At 56.9% G+C, this 18845-nt stretch overlaps 5 protein-coding genes across 5 annotated transcripts; 2 read left to right on the forward strand and 3 right to left on the reverse strand.

Moving 5' to 3' along the window:
* Positions 1-1656: 1656 nt before the first annotated feature.
* Positions 1657-2930, forward strand: POSPLADRAFT_1034548 (hypothetical protein; the record flags this gene model as incomplete). The annotated part of the gene is made up of 5 exons (XM_024477028.1): positions 1657-1910; positions 1968-2049; positions 2112-2292; positions 2353-2750; positions 2814-2930. The coding sequence occupies 5 exons, from the start codon at positions 1657-1659 to the stop codon at positions 2928-2930; spliced, it is 1032 nt and encodes a 343-aa protein (XP_024337797.1).
* A 664-nt stretch (positions 2931-3594) lies between these two features.
* On the forward strand, positions 3595-5107 carry POSPLADRAFT_1147111 (hypothetical protein; the record flags this gene model as incomplete). The annotated part of the gene is made up of 3 exons (XM_024486023.1): positions 3595-4112; positions 4190-4874; positions 4955-5107. 3 exons carry the CDS (start codon positions 3595-3597, stop codon positions 5105-5107), a joined length of 1356 nt encoding a protein of 451 aa, XP_024337798.1.
* A 598-nt stretch (positions 5108-5705) lies between these two features.
* POSPLADRAFT_1057949 (hypothetical protein) lies at positions 5706-6996 on the reverse strand (the record flags this gene model as incomplete). The annotated part of the gene is made up of 5 exons (XM_024480980.1): positions 5706-6247; positions 6312-6421; positions 6480-6611; positions 6667-6758; positions 6808-6996. 5 exons carry the CDS (start codon positions 6994-6996, stop codon positions 5706-5708), a joined length of 1065 nt encoding a protein of 354 aa, XP_024337799.1.
* A 288-nt stretch (positions 6997-7284) lies between these two features.
* Positions 7285-11724, reverse strand: POSPLADRAFT_1047296 (hypothetical protein; the record flags this gene model as incomplete). The annotated part of the gene is made up of 12 exons (XM_024479247.1): positions 7285-7444; positions 7505-7640; positions 7888-7949; positions 7998-8014; positions 8075-8985; positions 9068-9157; positions 9218-9683; positions 9989-10037; positions 10228-11318; positions 11371-11403; positions 11457-11590; positions 11646-11724. 12 exons carry the CDS (start codon positions 11722-11724, stop codon positions 7285-7287), a joined length of 3228 nt encoding a protein of 1075 aa, XP_024337800.1.
* Positions 11725-12565: 841 nt separating this feature from the next.
* POSPLADRAFT_1182176 (hypothetical protein) lies at positions 12566-16229 on the reverse strand (the record flags this gene model as incomplete). The annotated part of the gene is made up of 11 exons (XM_024488899.1): positions 12566-13452; positions 13504-13787; positions 13838-14025; positions 14082-14209; positions 14262-14509; positions 14561-14816; positions 14898-15080; positions 15141-15315; positions 15366-15570; positions 15622-15926; positions 16027-16229. The coding sequence occupies 11 exons, from the start codon at positions 16227-16229 to the stop codon at positions 12964-12966; spliced, it is 2664 nt and encodes an 887-aa protein (XP_024337801.1). The 3' UTR covers positions 12566-12963.
* Positions 16230-18845: the final 2616 nt, after the last annotated feature.

Below are 18845 nucleotides of genomic sequence, written 5' to 3' on the forward strand. Positions count from 1 at the left end.
GGGGGGTCGTGTCAGCATCAATAGCAGCGGGGTGCTGTGGGAGGCTGGAAGGGGACGCACTCCGACACTGCCGCCCTGGGCTCGCGGGGGCTGGGGTGCGGCGCCCGGGATGCGGGTGGGGTACGCGGTGTTCATGGTAGTGCTAGGGCGGGAGGTGGCCATGGTGTGTAAGTGTGTGGTAGTAAGGAAGAGGAGGAGGGTGTGTTATATCGCGGAAGAGCCAAGGGGTTATAGGGGCGGCGGGCGTCGATTGCGGCTGAGACTGGCGGGAGGCTGGCATGGATGGATGAGTGTGCGGAGGGGGTCCGAGGAGGGACGGGCCGTGAGGGGCTCTGTGCGGATGCTGACGCTGACGGGCGTTGTGCGTGCCAGACACTGCACATGCAAATACAGCACTCATGCACATGTCGGATGTCGATCATGACATCACGGACTGTGCAAGGATGTCCTCGAGTCATGCATGCTTCCCTGGCTTCGATAAAGCTTAAGCCCAGGCACTGATAGCCTACAAGCAGCAAATACAGTCTTCAGACCAAGTACTAGTCAACAACGTGTGTGTACACCATTTCCGGCCGCGTTCTCTGTCGAGGTGCCGGCACGTCCATTCCGGTGCGTCTCGCAAGACCTGAGCGTCAACGATGGCTGAACGTGAAGTCATGGACCGCTGATCTCAGATCCACCGCGCGAGGCAAATCCCTGGGTGATGTTGCGGCGTGCACGTCTGTGTCGCGTTTCGCGATGATCGCGTCCCCCATCGGGGCGACAGCCGCTTAAGGAGCTTACGCCGAGCCAGGGCTGTGCTGCTTGAGCGCGTATGCCACGTTCTGCTGCCGTTGAAGCTGAGCGCTGAAGCCCCTACGTCGACTCCGAGCTGCCCTATCTCCTGCGTAGCGTCGCATCCAAATGATCGGGAGGGTGACTTCGGCGGCAGATGCTCCAGTGATCACCAGGCTTCATCGGGTGGCTCCAATGGGACAAAGGAACCCGCCAAGCTTGGTGGCTGGTTGCGCAACCGAGATGCGAATGGAGTCTGGAGGGGAACGCGCCGTGCGGGGACGATCGGTGCAAAAGTACTGGCGATCTTGCAGTATGTGCTTGGATCGTTCGTGTGTGATCTCTGCATCTGAGATCGACGCTCGATGCGCAGCTGGCGCGGACTCATGTGGGTGCCGTCATGCTAAAAAGATATCAATTTGAAGTCCGGCGCTTTGTCATCGAGATCACAGTGTGCGCAATAAATGGGCAAATCCGGTTTATCATCACTCAAACCGCACACCTCCTGCACAGCCTTCACCTTGCCTTGGTCCCTGGATTCAAGTTGATGAAGGCAAATAAGCTGAAGAGACCGTTGCTTTTGCTTCTTATTCTCACCTTATTTCCTGAATCAAGGAACGTTGAGCATGTCAGGTTGCTCAAGGAAAGTTGGCGTTTCACCGATGACTTGATGGCGGCGGGACGATCGAGAATCGAGACGTTGGTCAGCACCTGCTGCATGACGCCAGGTCCCTATCTCCGCGGCACGAAAGACTCTTGAAAAATGCTTGTGTAAGGCAGGAGAGGGTGCCTGTGTATAAGAGCACTCCGACCATAACGGAACATCGCCCTGTCCACCATCGTCAGCCACCGACCTCAAGCCCCAAGACCCATAGAGCTACAATGGCCCAGCAGAAAGCAGTCGTGCTCCCCAAAGCAAAGGGCGACTGGCTCGTCGATACCGTCCCCGTGTACACCCCCGGCCCCGGCGAGATCCTCGTCAAAGTCCACGCCTGCGCGCTCAACCCCGTCGACTGGAAGATCCAGGCGTATGAGATCTACATCAACAAGTTCCCCGCCGTGCACGGCGTCGACATCGCCGGCACCGTTGAGGCTCTCGGCGAGGGCGTCACCGGGTTCGCCAAGGGCGACCGAGTGTAAGCTTGTCTCGTCCCCCCTTCTCCCAGCCTTGTCCACTGCTGACGGCCGAGCAGTCTCACACAGGGGGTCATCAACGAGATCACCCACGGTGGCTTCCAGCAATACACGCTCTCCAATGCAGACGTCACTGCGAAGGTACGCCATCATGCCCCTGTGCCGTACCGTGCCGCTCACCATACCCCTCCCGGACGCACCAGATCCCCGACAACATTTCTTTCGACCAGGCGTCCACCGTCCCCCTCGGGCTCGCTACCGCCGTCATCAACCTCTACAGCGCTGGGCTCGCCCTTACTCCACCGTGGGCTGACGGCGGTGCAGGCAAGTACGCAGGAAAGCCCATTGTCGTCTTCGCCGGCGCGAGTTCCGTCGGGCAGTACGGTGAGTTCCGCCTTTCTTCATGCGCGTGCGGCCGACTGACCGCCGCCGTGCCACGCGCAGTCATCCAGGTCGCGAAACTCTCCGGGTTCGGCCCGATCATCACGACGGCGTCGCCGCACAACGCAGCGTATCTGCAGGGCCTCGGCGCGACGCACGTGCTTGACCGCGCACTCTCCGGGGACGCACTGCGCGCAGCGGTGAAGCAGATCACGTCCGCGCCGATCGAGGTCGTATTCGACGCAGTGTCGGGCGCAGACACGCAGAATGTGGGCTACGAGCTGCTCGCACCGGATGGCACCATGGTGATTGTGCTTGCGAACGCGGTGCCCGAGGCGAAGCAGACGAAGGACCGGAAGATCCAGAGCGTGTTCGCAAACGTGAACGTGCCGCAGAACCGTGCGCTGGGCCGCAGCCTGTACGCTCAGCTGACGGGGCTGTTGGAGACGGGCGCGATCAAGGTCGGTCGGGGCCGTTGGATCTGGGCGGGAGCGGATGCTGACCATGGTCTTGATTTGCGACAGCCGAACCGGGTCGAGGTACTGCCGAATGGCTTGCACGGCATCATTCTCGGACTGGCGAAGCTCAGGGAGGGCGTGAGCAACGTGAAGCTCGTCGGCCACCCGCAGGAGACAGCATGAAGCGAAAGAAGACGACACAGTACGCACGACGTTATGTAACATTATCAATAGTGCTACCAATCGCTGGGCCTCGTCGTGCATAAGCATCGTGTGATCTAGTCCCTGAGGCCTTGAGAGGATGCAACGCGGCTTCAAGTGTGTTTCCGACAGCGACATGCACGCACGAGCAGCTGATGGTGAGATAAATCGTTCGTCGTTGATCGACAAATGCACGAATAACATCTGATTGTCTGGTATGTGCGACACTCGGGTCGCTCATCCATGCCGCTTTGCGAGAAAAAGACGAGGGGAAGAGGGGAAGAGGGAATTTGCACCTCCCGGGATCGAGGCCAGTTTATAAGGCATACAGGGCCGGTGTGAAAGAACCAAAAGTCGCAAGCGTCCAAAACGAGCAAGCTACCTTCCCAAACGGACAGGAACCTCGACACTAATGAGCTATACTCGTCGTCTCCATCTGGCTGCAGATACAGCCTTCAGACTGGGGTACGGTTAACTAGCGCTAATACTTGAGACCAAGCGTACACAATTCAATTTCCGGCTCTTATTTATCGCTCTGATCCGGCAACACGGTCACGTTATTGCAGGTTCAACCTTTGTTCTCGCGCCCCCGCGCCACCCGCGCGCACGCCCCCCTTTTCCCACCGCCACGACCAATACCGCCGCTATGGCAGACGTATTCGACGACACAGAGCCCCCCATCGTCGACGGCGACCTCCTCGAGGCCGCAAAGGAGAACATCCAGCCCCTCGCCGCCGGCCGCCGCGTCACCGCCCTCTCCGCCATCCTCTCCACCCCGCACGCCCAGCGCGAGTCCCGCCTCGCCGCCGCCCGCACCCGCCTCCGCATCAATGTCGACCTCGCCCTCGCCGATCCCGACGATCCCGACGCCGACCCCCTCGACGCCTACAGCCGCCTCGTCGCCTGGACCGTCGAGAACTACCCCCAGGGCCACAGCGCCGAGTCCGGCCTCCTCGAGCTCCTCGAGGAGGCCACCCGCGTCCTCAAGGACGACCGCGCCGGCCGCTGGCGCGCCGACGTGCGCTACCTCAAGCTCTGGGTCCTCTACGCCGGCTACGTCGAGAAGCCCGCCATCATATACAAGTTCTGCCTCGTGAATGAGATTGGCACCGCCCATGCGCTGCTGTACGAGGAGTTCGCCACCGTGCTCGAGCGCGCCGGCAGGTGAGTCGCCCGTTCGCCCTCTCCTCCCTCCGCATCGTGTTGCGTCTTGTCTCCCGCCGTACTCAACTCTCGTCAAGAAAAGCAGAGGCCGACGAGGCGTACCTCCTCGGTATCGCGCGCAAGGCCGCCCCCGTCGAGCGCCTGCAGAACAAACACCGCGAGTTCCAGAAACGCATGATGTCCTCCATCAACGCTGCCGCCGCCACCACCACCCCCGAGCCCGCCGCGCCCTCCGCCTCATCATCATCCTCAACCCGTCGCGCCCTCGCTGAAGCGTCCTCGTCCTCGTCCTCGTCCTCGAGCCGTACACGCGCATCCCGCACGGGCTCCGCACGCACGCCCGGCCAGCTCGCGACGCCCTCGCCCGCGCCGTCCGTGCCGCGTCCGAACGGGCGCATGCAGGTCTTCGTCGACCCCTCGGGCGCGGACGCGGAGAACGACCCGTCCGCCGCCGCGCCGTGGCCCGAGCTCGGCACGCGCAAGTCGCGCGTCAAGGAGAACGTCCCCGAGGTGCGGAAGGCCGCGGGCACGACGCTCAGGACGGCGGGCCGTTCGTCGCGCGCCGCTTCTGGCTCGCGGATCCCCGTGTACAGGGATCCCGAGCCGGGCGCGGCTGCGGAGATGCCGCCGCCGCCTGTGCCTAGCCTTGCTTCTGCCCCTGCTCCTGCTGCGAAGAAGAGCGCGCTGGTCGTGTTCCGCGACGAAGAGGACGGCGCGGACGCGCCAGCCACGCCGGCGTTCACGCCATACCGCGACGAGGAGGTAGGCGCGCTGTCCCCTCGCTCTGCGTTGCGCGTTCTCATCATGCTACTTTCATTTGTTTTTTCTTCGTTCTCGCGCAGCCGTCGTCGCCGACGCACGCGGCTTCTGCTACGGCGATGAGGCCCAAGGCGGTCGGCCCGCACAAGAACGTGCTGGGCCTTACTGAGGCGGAGGCGCTGCGGAAGGACCCGTTCAAGAACTACGAGGCCGGGGAGAGGCCCGCCGACGAGTGATGGTGGGTAGTGCTGCCGAGTGACGGTGATGGTGCTGTCGAGTGGAGGGTGGTGTGGTTTGACAAACGGTGCTGATGGTTGGTTTTTGCTTCCGGATTCTTCTGATTAATTTGTTTGAGTGTCGCTGATCTTCGAGACGCGCGTCCGTGCTCTGTTGCTCCGCTGTAACTTTTGTTGCTCTACGAAACGTCGTACAATAGGCTGAATTATGCGGTGTTGCATGTTTGGCAGACGGTGCGCTGCCGCATGAGCGTGAGGCTGTGGGGTCGCATTCAGCCTGTCTCCTGTCTCCTTTCTCATCCGACAGCGTTCAAACATTCAAATGTTCGAGGCTCGAGTGTCGAGGGTGCCATTGCGACCTCCCGGGTGTCTCTCGCCGCATCTGCGGTACCACGCCGTTTGCTTTCTCATTATTTCATAGCCCTCGGGATCAGTACCTCTCGCTCTTGTAAGGGCGGAACCAGCACGCGCCGAATCGTGAAATATACATGCAGTCAAGATATACATACCGTATCGTACAGCGTTCACAAGTGGCAACACTGCGTCGTGGACCCACAACAGGTTAGAGAAATAGAATAGTGCATCGCTGTCTATAACATCACAGCTCGTCGTGTACACCCGAGTCCGTCATACTAGAAGACGCAGGAGGCGTTTGCGACAAGGCGAGATCTGGCGTAGGCTCCGACAGGTCCGTTGAAAGCAGAGACGTCGACAGCGTATCCAGGAGTGGTGTTTGGAATGCGGAGGATGGTGGAGATGTGGTTTCATTGAACGCAGACGGCGTCGCAGAGGCGGTGACAGCGGCCACGGAGCCCGCTACCGCGGACGTCGTCGCGACGACACTTGACACGGCGCTGCTCACGGCGCGCTTTCCCTCCGCGTAGAGCAAGCCTGCGTCGCTGCTGAAGTCCGGGAGGAAGCGCGTCCACCAGAACGCGATACGGAGGCTGCGGTCGACGAGGCGCTGCTTGAGGATGAAGGCGACGGTGAGGACGAAGAAGACGAGCCCTGCGAGGACGAGCATGCGGTCGAGCCAGTCAGACTTCTCGAGCGCGGTGATGAGGTGCTTCGAGGTGGTCAGCAGGCCGTCGAGCACGTCATGCGTAGATAGGGTCGAGCGGAGCGCCGCGGTGGACGAGTCTGCGCACCGTCATGGGTTATGGTGAGGGGCATACAGAGAGGGAGAGACGGCGCCGGGACGCACCGAGGAGCTGGGTCGAGAGGACAGACTTCTCGAGCTCGCCCTGCATGAGCGTGAGCGTCCGCTGCAGCGCCTCCGTGACGTCGGTGTTCGCCTTCATGAGGGCGTCCTCGCTGGTCCGCGGTTCAGCATGCTGCCGGACGGCCGGGCGCACACAGTCCGAGTACGTACGTGACTTTCTCGTTCAGGTCCTGCTTCTCCCTCACGGCCGACGAGCGCAGCAGCTCGTCTCGGTTCGAGACCTGCTTCGAGTCGATGGCGCGCTTCGACGCAAGCAAGGCCGCTCGCGTGTCCTTCTTCAGGCTGCTAGCTGTGAATGGGACCACATACAAGGGGAAAGGACCGTGTGCACGCCCACCTGACTAACGCTGCACGGAACTCCTCCACGATTCGCCTCAGCTCGCGCCTGTCCCGCTCGGTCCGCTGGTCGTCCACTGCAACATCCAGGCTCTATCAGACGGTCCTGAGCATGTCCGTGTCGAACGCAGGGGCGCCATACCTCAACCTGGCGGGCGAATCCGTCGAGGTCCTCGCGGAGCTCCGCCGCATACTGCTGCTGGACAGGCAGCGGGCCTGTGCATGTCCGTAGACGCTGTATCTGGAACTCAGACAGATCTTTTCGACGTCTGTCCAACGACTCGACGAGTTTTCTAGTCGTTTCATCTAGCGTGCTCGGGATTGGGGCCATGTTGTAAGGTATACAAATGAAAGGTTAGGAGGAAGTCGTGGCGTCTGCATGTCAACGCGTCGCGCGTTCGGTGCAATTGATCGCATGCATCATCCGCATTCAATTCCGAATCATAATGTGATACAATCTCCCAAGAATTATAGAGATTTATAGATAGCCATAGTCCAAAGGCGACAGCGGAATACACTAAATAGCAAAGCGAGACACAACGACAGCAGCGATTGTACTTACAAGACCATACTATACCAAGCAATACGACGGTGCACTGATGGGTTCAGGTGCGAGCACCTACCAGCCCGCTATCTGAGCTTCGTTCAGAACCACAATCTCCCATAAATCAAGCAAGCTGTGGCCCTCGAGCTCAGCGGCAACCTTGAACTCATCGATATACCTAGCGGCACTGCCCAAGTTCCCGGGCATTTCCCAAGTCGCATCCTTCACCGTGAAGCTGAACGAGCGGTGAGCTCAGTCAAGTGCGTGCAGCAAGGGAAATCGCAGGACTACGTACCCGTCCCACTTCACGAGCCATAAGAATTCCGGGTCGGCCCGCCGCACATTGTCTCCTGCCTGCGGACGCCGCCCAATGATGCGGTCCACAAACCATTCCTTTGTGTCCGGTTCGGCGGTTCCTTCTAAATGACAGTCTGGGCGTGCGCAGTTCGCGTCATGTACACTATCCATGTGTCTCCGTTCGCCTAGAGAATCCCAAGACACCAATTTGTCAGTCATATTGTGTTATTACCCTTCAAGACACTTACGATCTTGCCTAGAAATTAGATGGATACGACATGACAAAAGGGAGACCAGAGTCTCATCAGATGTGTACAACGCGCGAGAAAGATGAGGCGCACTGTGACACTTGACAAGGAGGACAAGTATATTCCGTCTCACTCTCGAGACGTGGGTCGTTCATATTTAGACCAACACAGCCGAAATGATACCACGCATCGCAACTATAATGGCATTAGATTTGCCAGCAACGAAGCCTTAATACAGCTCACTTATCACACTGTACGAACTGCATCGAGCATCCAGAGCTGTTATGGGGTTGAACATGCGAAGCAAAGATGCAACTCACCTCGCGCTGGAATGCCGCATCGCCCTCAATCATCTCCGGCCACTTGCATCGCGCATTAGAACGGGGTAATTTCGGCTTTTGGCTTATTGAATTGTGCTTCGAGGAATTCGCGACAGGCTGCAAAGCAGACGGTGCCATCGCTGGCACGACGTCCAATGTCTTACGAGGACGACCAAGCTTTCGTTTTACCGGGGCAAGGTCGACCGTATTGCCTTCGGTTTTGCGCCTCTTGTGCGGCCTGTCTACGCCTTTGACCTCACTGGTATGGGTTTCGCCGAGTCTTTCAACTGACTTCCTCGCCGCATTCACGTCTGTAGTCTTGCCCCTCTGCACGGAGATCACGGGCCTCTCAATAATCTCAAGGTCCGGAGACGGCTGTCGCCCCCGCGGCTGCCCAACACTGCGGCTCAGAGCGCGCTTCTCGGAGTGCAAACTTGCGGTCCGCACTGGCATCTGCACTGGGCCCGTTGGGGGCGCACGGTTCCGTCGAGGGAGAGGAAGTGACAGGGGCAGTAGTGTCGATGGCGGCTCCTTGGGAGGAGAGAGTGAAAGTGAGGATAAACTAGAAAGGGATGACTGTGGTGATGGATTAGTCCGCCGAGGCGGCGAAGCAGCCCGGAGAAGAGCTCTAGAGTTTGTATCCATCTTGGACTTGCCTTTCGAGCCCCGTGGAAGCGGAATATGTGTCATGGAAGACAAGGACGAAGCGACTGCAGAAACATGACCACTTGCGGATGGTGTCGCGGAAGGAGTGGGGTCGATTGCAGTAGAAGATTGGGAGGGGCCGCTAGATGTCGGAGGTGCTACAGGCCAAGGATCCATTGGATCTGGAGACATATCCACAGCTTCTTGAGATTGAAATCGTATAAGAGGTGCTGTCGAAGTATGCTCTGTGGCATCAATCCCTACATCTGCATATTCCAGAAGTGTAAGCCGTAGGTTCATTAGTCTGAACCTCGATGTCCACTAAGGGCGACGAATGGGCGTCAGTACCAGCATCCTTGAACTGCTTAGCCGGTACGATCTGGTCTGCACTGGTATTAATGGCTGCCACTGCACCAGTTGAGAACGAACCGACGTCGCCTGAGCACGTCAATTAGATTTGCGTACCCAAATACAATATACTCAGGTATATTAACTCACGCGCGGCGTCGGGGTCGTTTATATTCTCCATCAGTTCCTGCAAGACACACTCAATGCGTTGCAGACGCCCCGCCAATGTATTCTCGCCGTGCAGGGAGTGCAGCTGGCCGACGGCGCCCTGCAGCACCTCCACGCGCTCGAAGACCTGCTGCGTCGCGCTCAGTTGTTGCTTGTGCGCGCGCTCGAGCCAGCCCGCCAGCTTCAGGGTGTCCTCGTGCGCCTGTTCGCGCGCGTGAAGCACAGAGCGTGAGATGCCGTTGACGGCGATATCCAGGCCCTCCAGACGCTGGGACGTGTAGGTGCGCAGGTTTTCCAGAGGGCCGTCCAGAGACGAGGGCAGGGGATGGTGCGACGTGCCTGCGCCCATATAATTCCCGCCTGTGGCAGGATATGGGAGGCCTGCGGCTTCTTGATGCCATTGAATATGCTGCGTGACGTGGCTTGCAGATGGCAAGCCCGGCCGTTCCTGTGGGGGCATGTCTACGTGTGGTGAATGCACGAGAATGAAAGTAGACAAGGATCAAGATTGAGCAACAGGTCAATGTAGGGACGGCATACGCCGATGGCTGCCGGCATTGATGCATTGATGCATTGTTCCAAGTGAACAATGCCAGCGCCGTACGAGAACAAGGAAAAACTCAAGCATACATATTTGCGGATATATACGTTACAAGACATTTGCCACTGAAAGACACTAACGTATATTACATGTGACATGATATTGAGAGCAGCGACGAACCAGTTGCAGATCCAAAATTAATAGTCACAGACCCCAAGATAGAACAAAGCACGAATGTAATCCAATCTGTGTGTGCGAGCACTGCAATAACCAATCATGTCCTGTAGATCCTCAACAGTCGCTGCTCTGTGACAATGCGCGTTCGGCAGAGCGGACATTCGCGCGTGCCTTTCATTATGAGCTCGGAACACGCGCGACACAAGCACAAATGCCTGACACACGCAGCAATTTCAGTACGATAGGGGGACATGTAGTGGACAACGCTACGTACCCGCAATCAACTATCGCAATGTTGGCCTCTTCATCTTGGCAGATGACGCACAGACCCGTGCGTTCCAATCGCGAAGCCATAGCTTGCGCATTCGGGGTGAGCACCTTTGGAGGGGGCGAAGGTGCCGCAGGCTTTGGCGGGGGAGGGGGTGGTTGCGACTCGGAGGAGTGATGGGACATATCCTCCGAACTCCGACCCTCCTCAGGCTCCTGGCTATGGGACGTGACAGAGTGTTCGTCTACTTGCATGTGCGCGGCCTCTCTGTCTTCAAGAGGTTCTTCAGGGGTGGTAGCCTCGGAGACGTGCGATTCTTGTGCACGCCTCTGGCGCTCCTCGGCCTCCTCCCTGGATCTTTGCATGGCCTCCTCTATCTCCCGCCTCATTTGCTCCTCCGCCTCTGCCTCTTCCTCCGCTTCTCGAGCGTGGCGCTCCCGCTCCCGCCGCTCCTCCTCAACAAGCATCTTCACCTTGCTCACAAGTTCGCTCTTCTCAACAACGAGCCGCGCGTTGACGTGATTTTGGAACAATACTTGCTTAAGTGTGTGAATAGACAGATGCGCCGTCGCGTCGTCGGACATCTCCAAGAGCTCGTCCAACGACGGCACAGGAGGCTCAGGCGACGCAACGCGGGGCGACGCGCCTGTGGACGCCGCACGAGCTCGTTGGCGAGCCTGTGAGCCGCCACCTGGGACATTGAGGCCTGGGGTGCTCGTGAAGGAAGGCTGTGCACGCTGTGGGCGATATCCGGACGGAGGCGAACGCGGTGGCCGTGGAGGGGGCGACGGGTGATGGTATTGAGGCTGTTGTCGTCGTTGATGCTGCTGTTGTTGCTGCTGCTGCGGCTGCTGTTGCTGTTGCTGTTGCTGTTGTTGCTGCTGTTGCTGCTGCTGCCTGCGAGGGTCAAGATCTGGTCTAGGGAAGCTGCTTGGACCCGACGTCGTACGAGGTCGTGGTTGCGGGCGGGCCTGGGGCTGTTGTGGCTGTGGGGTTGATGGATGGCGATCCGGCCCCATGGCATCCATAGCCCGCGTGAACAGCCCGCGTGGACGGTTGCTCCTGCGGTTGGGTACAGAGTACTTGCGGTACCATTCCTGGGTAGCAGACTTCACCATTTGCATACAACCACACATCAGATAGACCCACCTCATTGTCGCGCGGTAGACAACCGTTAGGTTCCTATGTCTATAAGTCAGGCCACATCCTGAGAAAAGGCGGACAGAACAACGCACTCGTGCTACAATGAGAGCATCAATCAAGTCATTCTTCTCGAAGATGCCAGTTACAGTGATGTTGTATGCGTGAGCGTACTTCTTCAGCTTCGCAAGAGGCAACGATTTGAGGTAATTCTTCCCTCCAGCCGTGACTGGCCGCTGCCATGCTCAGCCGAGTACGGATGTATGATCAGGGCGTGCACGCACTGGTCAAGTTGTCCACACAAAATGCGCATACGGGCACGCCATCGTACCCGGGACCCGCCTCTGGGCCACCTCTCGGCATGAGCGCCTGGAAGTCGGTACATGAATGACAGTACAGATAGCCTGCCGCGTCCGCGAACGGGTTATAAACGGCTCATCAATGCAGAGCTGACCGCGGAAGACTCACCGCAATGATTGCATCGCCGTGAACGCGCGAACAGAATATTGAACTCCTTGTCACACTTCCGACACGATTGCTCGTTCTCTACAGGCCCTAGTGGTGGCCCGCTAAGTAAAGGCATCCCTCCGGTCGACATCCTCAATCAAGAGGTCAGATGAGTGGTGGCGACCAAGAAGACAGGTAGGCCTGAACGCGGGCAAGTAGGGCAGAGAAATTAGCTAGGCTCGGGGATGATGATATGTTTCGGCGCGCTCAGAGGGTGGCGTACAGTCAGCAAGTAATTAGTAGTGGCGGGTTCGAGCAGCTTCCACGCAGACGGCGCGACACGCCCACGTGAGGCGCGCGGCGGTGGCTATGACAATTGAGACCGCGCCCAGGCATTCTCCTTCAAGAATTCATGGTAGTGAATGGGAGTGACTCTCATACCCAGGCAAAAAAAATCGCCCCAGAGCACACCTGAATAAAATGAGATAGGAGGTGCAGCACAATCTGCAGGTAGATGTGTGGCTCATTTTTGTGTACCCCAGCAGTCTCGGTGTGCGATAGGAAGAAGAGAGAGGTTTCATGCATGATGCAGGAGTGTATAATGTACGGGATTATATCCTTCTCGCTAATCACCTGGTCGTACGCGATCAAGCCTTTGCTAGCTCCAAGATATCGAGCCTTGGCGGCCGACGCTCTGAAGGGAAGGCGTTTTGCCATATTTAGCACGTGGACGAGAACAGCCAAGCCCTCTTCTGCAGCAGGTGTATGAAATTAATGACATGAAAAGGGTATATGAGCAAACTAAGTGCTATGAACTACATGTTGGATATCGACGCGCGGCAAGCAAACGTACAAGTACACTAGGAACACGCAATAAACAAAGAAAGAAGGCGTGTAGGCAGATCATAGGGTACCATAGGGACTGTAATTGCTATGTGATAGCGACTGAAAAGGGGCGGAAACTAGGAGTACGCAGACGAGTCGTCGATACAAAAATGCGGACGTCCATCGCTGGAGAGGGCCCTGCTAGCTTGCATCGGGGTCTCCAGTCCTCTATGACATATGATAGACTCAAAAATAACAAGGATAGCAGAGGCGACGCGAGACAAGGCGAGGGTTGTCCCGCCTGCACTTGAGAGGTCCAGAACGGAGCACCTAATCTTCAGGGGGTGCCCCCGAGATATCGACGTGTCCCTGATCATCCATAAGGGCGTCCCTTACGGACACCTTGATGCCCTTTTCCTTGTTCACCGATTCCTCCGCCTCCGCAAGGCCCAGCGGGTCCTGCGGCATCCAGATCGTCGGCTGCGGCGCCACGCTCGCCGGGTGGTAGAAGTCCTTCGGCCCTGCTTCCTCGTCCACGCCACGAATGCTGTCCTCTAGTGATTCAGGAGCGCCACGCTCGGCGTCCTCGAGGTCCTCCGCGCGCGTCTGACCGCTCTTCGAGCCCTCCGACGCATCCTGCTGGTGTGACTTCTCCTGCTGGGAGACGTCCACACTGTGGACGGACGCGTTGTCCTTGAGTGCCTGTTCAGTCGCCTCGCGGTTCTCGTCACTGTGCTTGATGTCTTGGCCCGCAAGCGTGAGCGGTACGTAGTCAATAAGCGGCCCGTAGGAGTTGTTGATGATAATGTGGAAGAAGGCCTGGTCATCACGGGTCAGACACATCCTACACGCCACGTCGCGGGGACTTACTGTGAATGCGATCAACACTATCATCAACGCGCCCTCGGGAATCGCGCTCGCCATGTTGCTTGCATCCTGCGCGAGGAAGAAGAGCGCGGCAAGACAGATCTGCTGCAAGTACAGCCCAACGAAGATGTGCTGAATGGCCTTAGGGAAGAACCGACCACCGGTCTCCGTCGCACGGGGCTGTCCGAGCTGCCAGAGGAACATATACTTCCACAATTGATAGAACAAGAAGAACGTCGCAACGGCCAGGCCGTTGATAATCGGCGAGATGACGCTGTACGCCAAAGCTAAGCTGAAGTTAGACATATGCATACGCGCAGATAGGCTTGAAACTCACTGATGACGACGAGTAGCGTGGTAGTCGGGAACGTCGTACCCCATTGTACTGATCGCAACTGGTACTTGATGTTGTAAATCGAGCGAGGGGTACTTCCCATCAGGAACAACTTGACATAGTAGATGGCCAGAGGGACTATCACAAGGAAGCCTGATGCCGTCCCAGACAGTCCCTGTAGGATGATGTACCTATGCAACGAGTTAGCGAACTGGATATCACGTAGTCACCGCAGAGATCGACGCACGTGAGGAAGAATGTGGACGCCTTCGGCAGGTTATTCGCGAGCAACGCAGGGATTGAGCTTGTATCCTCCACCAGTTGCGGCAGCGCTGCGATGATACCAGAAGACAGTGTAACGATCAAGAACGAGTGCTACGATGGCCATCAGTTCACCGGGGGCTCGCACAAGCATATTGCCACTTACGATCACTTGGAACAGGAAGTAGCGCGTCATCAGACTCAGCTCAACAGCCGACCGCGTTGTCTTGCCCTCGAAACGCGCAACCAGCCGCAAGACAATGGGCAAGAGCATCATGAGGACCGCCAACAGTGTAGGGGGCAAGATACCGGAAATGATACCGACGATGACCGGCGGCAGTTTGCAAACCCATGCCAGCCAGCCATACGTAGCGCAAAGCGAGTGAATGTTGCTGACCGCACCGATAAAAGCAACTGTATTCGCCCGTTAAAAACCTCACAGCGTTGGAAACGACAAAGACGTACCAGGGAACGCCCAGAGAATGATCAGGCCAAGCGTGAAGCCCCAAGCGATCGCCGTCCGGACTTTCGCCTCATAGGGGTTCATGTTGAGGTTGCTCCAGATGACATCGTCTGGCGCGAGACCAATGTGCTTCTCGGCCATACGGTATGGCGCGTGATGGGTGAGTGTCTGCGCCGCCATGTGTGCTGCAATCTGCCGATCGAATAGCACGAAGGCCGAGTTGAGCGGCGGATACAGTTGCGAGCTGTTCGGGTCCGGCTTCATCGCGTCGGGGTTCTCTTCATTGTAGTGCTCCTCTTGGGAGCGCCCATCGAAAGCGCGAGACGTCGTACGCGTGACCTCCCTCGCGAGGGCACGTCGGCTCTCGCGCAAGGCGGTGTTCGTGATGACAATCTCCTCGCGGGCCCATTCGATGGCATCCACCTTCTTGCCAATCAGGGGGAGCGAGGGGAGGAAGGACAAAATGGGTAGACGATATGTGGGGCGCTTCTTGCGCGGGACAAGCTTCTCAGCAAGGTTCGCCTCTCCGCTATCAGTCTCGGCGACGCTCGGGGCAGTCAAGGGCTGCCCGTCGCTAGAAACATTCCGATCGGTATCACCACTCTTGTCACCAGCTTTCTTCGCTGCCTTTGCCGCCTTCTTCTGCTGCTTGTTCCGGATCTTGACGGCAGTGTTCATGAGCGACGTCTCAGCAGATTCCAAGACTTTGCATGCCGTCACCCTGCGCTCATGCAAGTCGGGCATTTCCTTGAGGTCCCTACAATCAAAATCAGCAGTGCACTCCCACAATCAAATGAACGTACTCACCGGTTGAGCCAAACCTTGGAAACGCCGCCAGGAAGATGCGAGAAGAGTTCCTTGAGCGCGGACTCGGTAAGATACCGCTGCGGAACTCCAGTAACAAGTATTGTATTCGCCTGCGCTGAGGACGCTTGCGCAGGGTCGATTAACCATCGCTGGCGAGTCGTCACGAAGTGGCTCATTTCGTGATTGATGTTCCACCAAATCCAGACTGCTGGTCATGAGAGAATTGTACGATATCCAACGTCAATATAGTACGTACCGGTGAAGACCCAGGCCAACACTAAATGGGCCCACAAACGAGATTGCTGGTGCCTACCGATGTTTCCAAATTCGAACTGGGTCAGACTGTCACTCGTGCCTGAGCTGGTGCCGACTGAGTCAACAGGAAGGAGAATGATCCACGAAATAAGCCAGATAGGAATCAGGACGCGGACCATCATGCGCAAGAAGCGCACAAAGAAGTAGGCGTCGAGTCCATTGACAGCCTTGATGTCGCCGTAATTCGCCATTACAACCACGTACGGCCATAGTAGGATGTTTGATGTGAGATTCTTTGCACGTTTTCTGTGAAATGAGCACGTTAGAACGCATTCACGCCCTCGATACGCAGCGGCGATAAAGCCCCCCCTCCCCTTCGATACAGATAGGAGCTACAAACACTTACTCCTCCGGAGGTACGTATGTGCGCGGTTGGTATATGGCAGGGAAGTAAGGTCTAAGGAGTGTAAAGGCAGCGAGCTCGCCGCCAAAGACTATCGCATTGAAGACGAGAGCAGTCACGAAGGTCGCAGTGGAAGCGCTTGACGCGTCTGATATGCCGCTGGACGACCTGCTCACGAGCGTGTTGCTCAGGTGGGAGTCCAACATGGCGTATGTTGAGTATACCGACATGTTAAAAAACTGTCAGCTCAGAGTTGTGATCGTGACCAGTCGTGAACGGAGAGAATTGGGTGTGCGGCTGGTGGTTGAAGACAAGATGAGATACAGGGCGAAATTTAAAGGGGAGAAAAATATTCTGACATCACCTGTTTATGGAATCCACCGAGAAGAAAAGTAAGGAACGGAAGCTGGCGCGGTTGACAGCAGTCTGAGTGTGGAAACGCACGCGCTGGACAATCGGTGGTGGCGGCCTGTCTCCTACCCTGTGTTGCCAATTTTAGAGTCCGCCCCAAGGCACCGACATCACGCGTCATTGGTTCAGCCCGCTTAGGTGGTGCAAAGCGCCGGAACAGGCGACCGGAGATGACGACGATGCTCCCCGAGTCCCGACACACAGCATCATCGTCGACCAGGGGACTCTTGGCCAACCCCTATCCGACGCTACGCTTCACCACAACTATCCACCGAGTAACGGAGCATCTGCTGAGATAAAATATGTGTCCATTAGGCGGTTACCGCTAACTCGCCTTTAGCATTCCTTCTGTCGCTTGCTGTCCCGAACACTGCATTCTTCCACCGGAGGCTCGCGAGTATGTCGGTTCCCAAATTCTAGCGGGTTCCACAAGCCACGAATGCTGTGGGCATAAGATAGAGTTGCGCTGTCCTCGCCACTTTTGAAGCCCCGCCTGGACGTGTAGCTCACATTTAGCTCTAATATGAAGCCAGATGCGATGCCTTACTGCTAGGCAGAATATTCAAAATGTCCTTGCCTGCTCTACCTCGAGGCGTTGACTATACAATTTAAGGGCCGACGTACCTTCCCACTATCCGATGGCAGGGTGCGTCGAGCTCTATGTCACCCTGACGCGTTCCTTGTCTCCGATATATTCTACCAGCCGGTTTGCGGGCGCATATATGCAGTCTTGTTCTCATATTCAGTCTTGTTGGGACTATGACTCTGCTGGGTACCGCAGATGTTTCCACCGTCTCCGAACCGACGGGCGGAGATTGATGCATCGCTAGCCGGCTTGTGCACCCACATTTTATGTGGATGTATGTGGTCGAAGGAAAAAGACACATGGACAGTGCCGTCTCGACTTGTCAATTTGCTATATATTGCACGGGACCGGACCACAAGGGCGCCAAGCTGTGAGCGCCGCTCAAAGGACGTAAATGTGGCTGACCTGATCCGTTAGTAAACTTAATCCCGCCTCGCTGTAAGCACTAACTCATGTCAGCGCGTCTTGCGGACGCTGATCACAATGTGGATCTCATGGTCGTCCTAGTGGATTTTCTGAATCTCGTCGGCAGTACTTGCTGCTTGCTGCTAGACTTGTATAAGAGAGAAGGTACGATGGCGGACGGGAAAGTAGAGGAGCGAAAGCGCATGAAGGGTCCTGTCTCTCGTATATATACCAGCCACAACGCGATCTCCTGCGCGCGATGATCCCAGAGTCTTCCATGACTTCATTTAACAGTGCAGGCTGTCAACAAGGAAGATGCTCGACGTCACAGGTGGCAGATTGCGAAACAAGAGGTCTGACACGCTGTTCTGTATATTCTGTTCGGCATGAACTGCAGGTGATTCAAGTCAGATGCGTCCTCGACTAGCGTCGAGTGCATGCCACAATGATCACGAGACGCCGGTAGCATGCGTTTGCCCTTATCGAGTAATATACCTTCCGTTTTTGTCAGATCTACTTTGCACGGAGTTTTCAGATGTCATTCCATGTTTCTGTATGCTCCTGCCAGTATATCTGCATTCTCAAGCACTCATAGAGCAGCATGGATGTGCGAGATGAGTGTTGCACGCATTGTTGCCGCTGCGCATACCTATCTGTTAGTATGTTCTAGGTAGCGTATACGTAGTCCTGTTGACTATTGGGTACGTCGGGCAAGCGTCGCTGCCGGCCCGGGTCACGTGGTCAGTGCGCCGTAGGTAACCCCACCGGTTTTTAACCTAATCACCCATTAATCCCTGTCCATTGAGGACGTTGTCTGCCGGTGGTCTTTCCGGCGTCGTTCTCACAAGTCCAACGTCCGTTCCGGATGCCCTGCCTGCCAACCCTCACACATGTGCTCAATCTATTCAAATACCCCCTGGCTCTTGTCCTTTTCACTGGCTTATTCATAGTCTCCCGCCAGCAGATCGCAGATGATGGCCTAGTTGATCGGGAGAGCCTGAGAACGGTCATAAAAAGTGGATCGCTTTGCTTACGAAGATTACTTCGATTCAGACTACCTCATGTGAGCTACCTATGCTAATGGACCCCTCTCCATTGGATAGCATTCTTTGATACACCTCAGCTTGGCACTGTGGGAGACTGTGGGAGTCCCTTCTCCTCGTTTTGGCCCACGTGCACCCATATCGCAATATGTCCCATCGTTTCTACGCCGTCTGCCGCTCGACTCCCGCGCAACAATCAATTGTTGAATCCAATTTCCATATTGACTGGCTAGACCGCTTGTAGATGGCAGCAGATCTCTGAGATATCAATGCGTTAACGACGTGCAGTGCACTCACTCCAATGGTAAAAGCTAAGAACTCCTTCCCATCAGGCTGGACGACAGTCTCAGCCAAACCTTGCTCCATCCGTCTGGTCC

The sequence above is a fragment of the Postia placenta genome, assembly GCF_002117355.1.
Source record: "Postia placenta MAD-698-R-SB12 unplaced genomic scaffold POSPLAscaffold_9, whole genome shotgun sequence".
Lineage (NCBI taxonomy): Eukaryota > Fungi > Basidiomycota > Agaricomycetes > Polyporales > Adustoporiaceae > Rhodonia > Rhodonia placenta.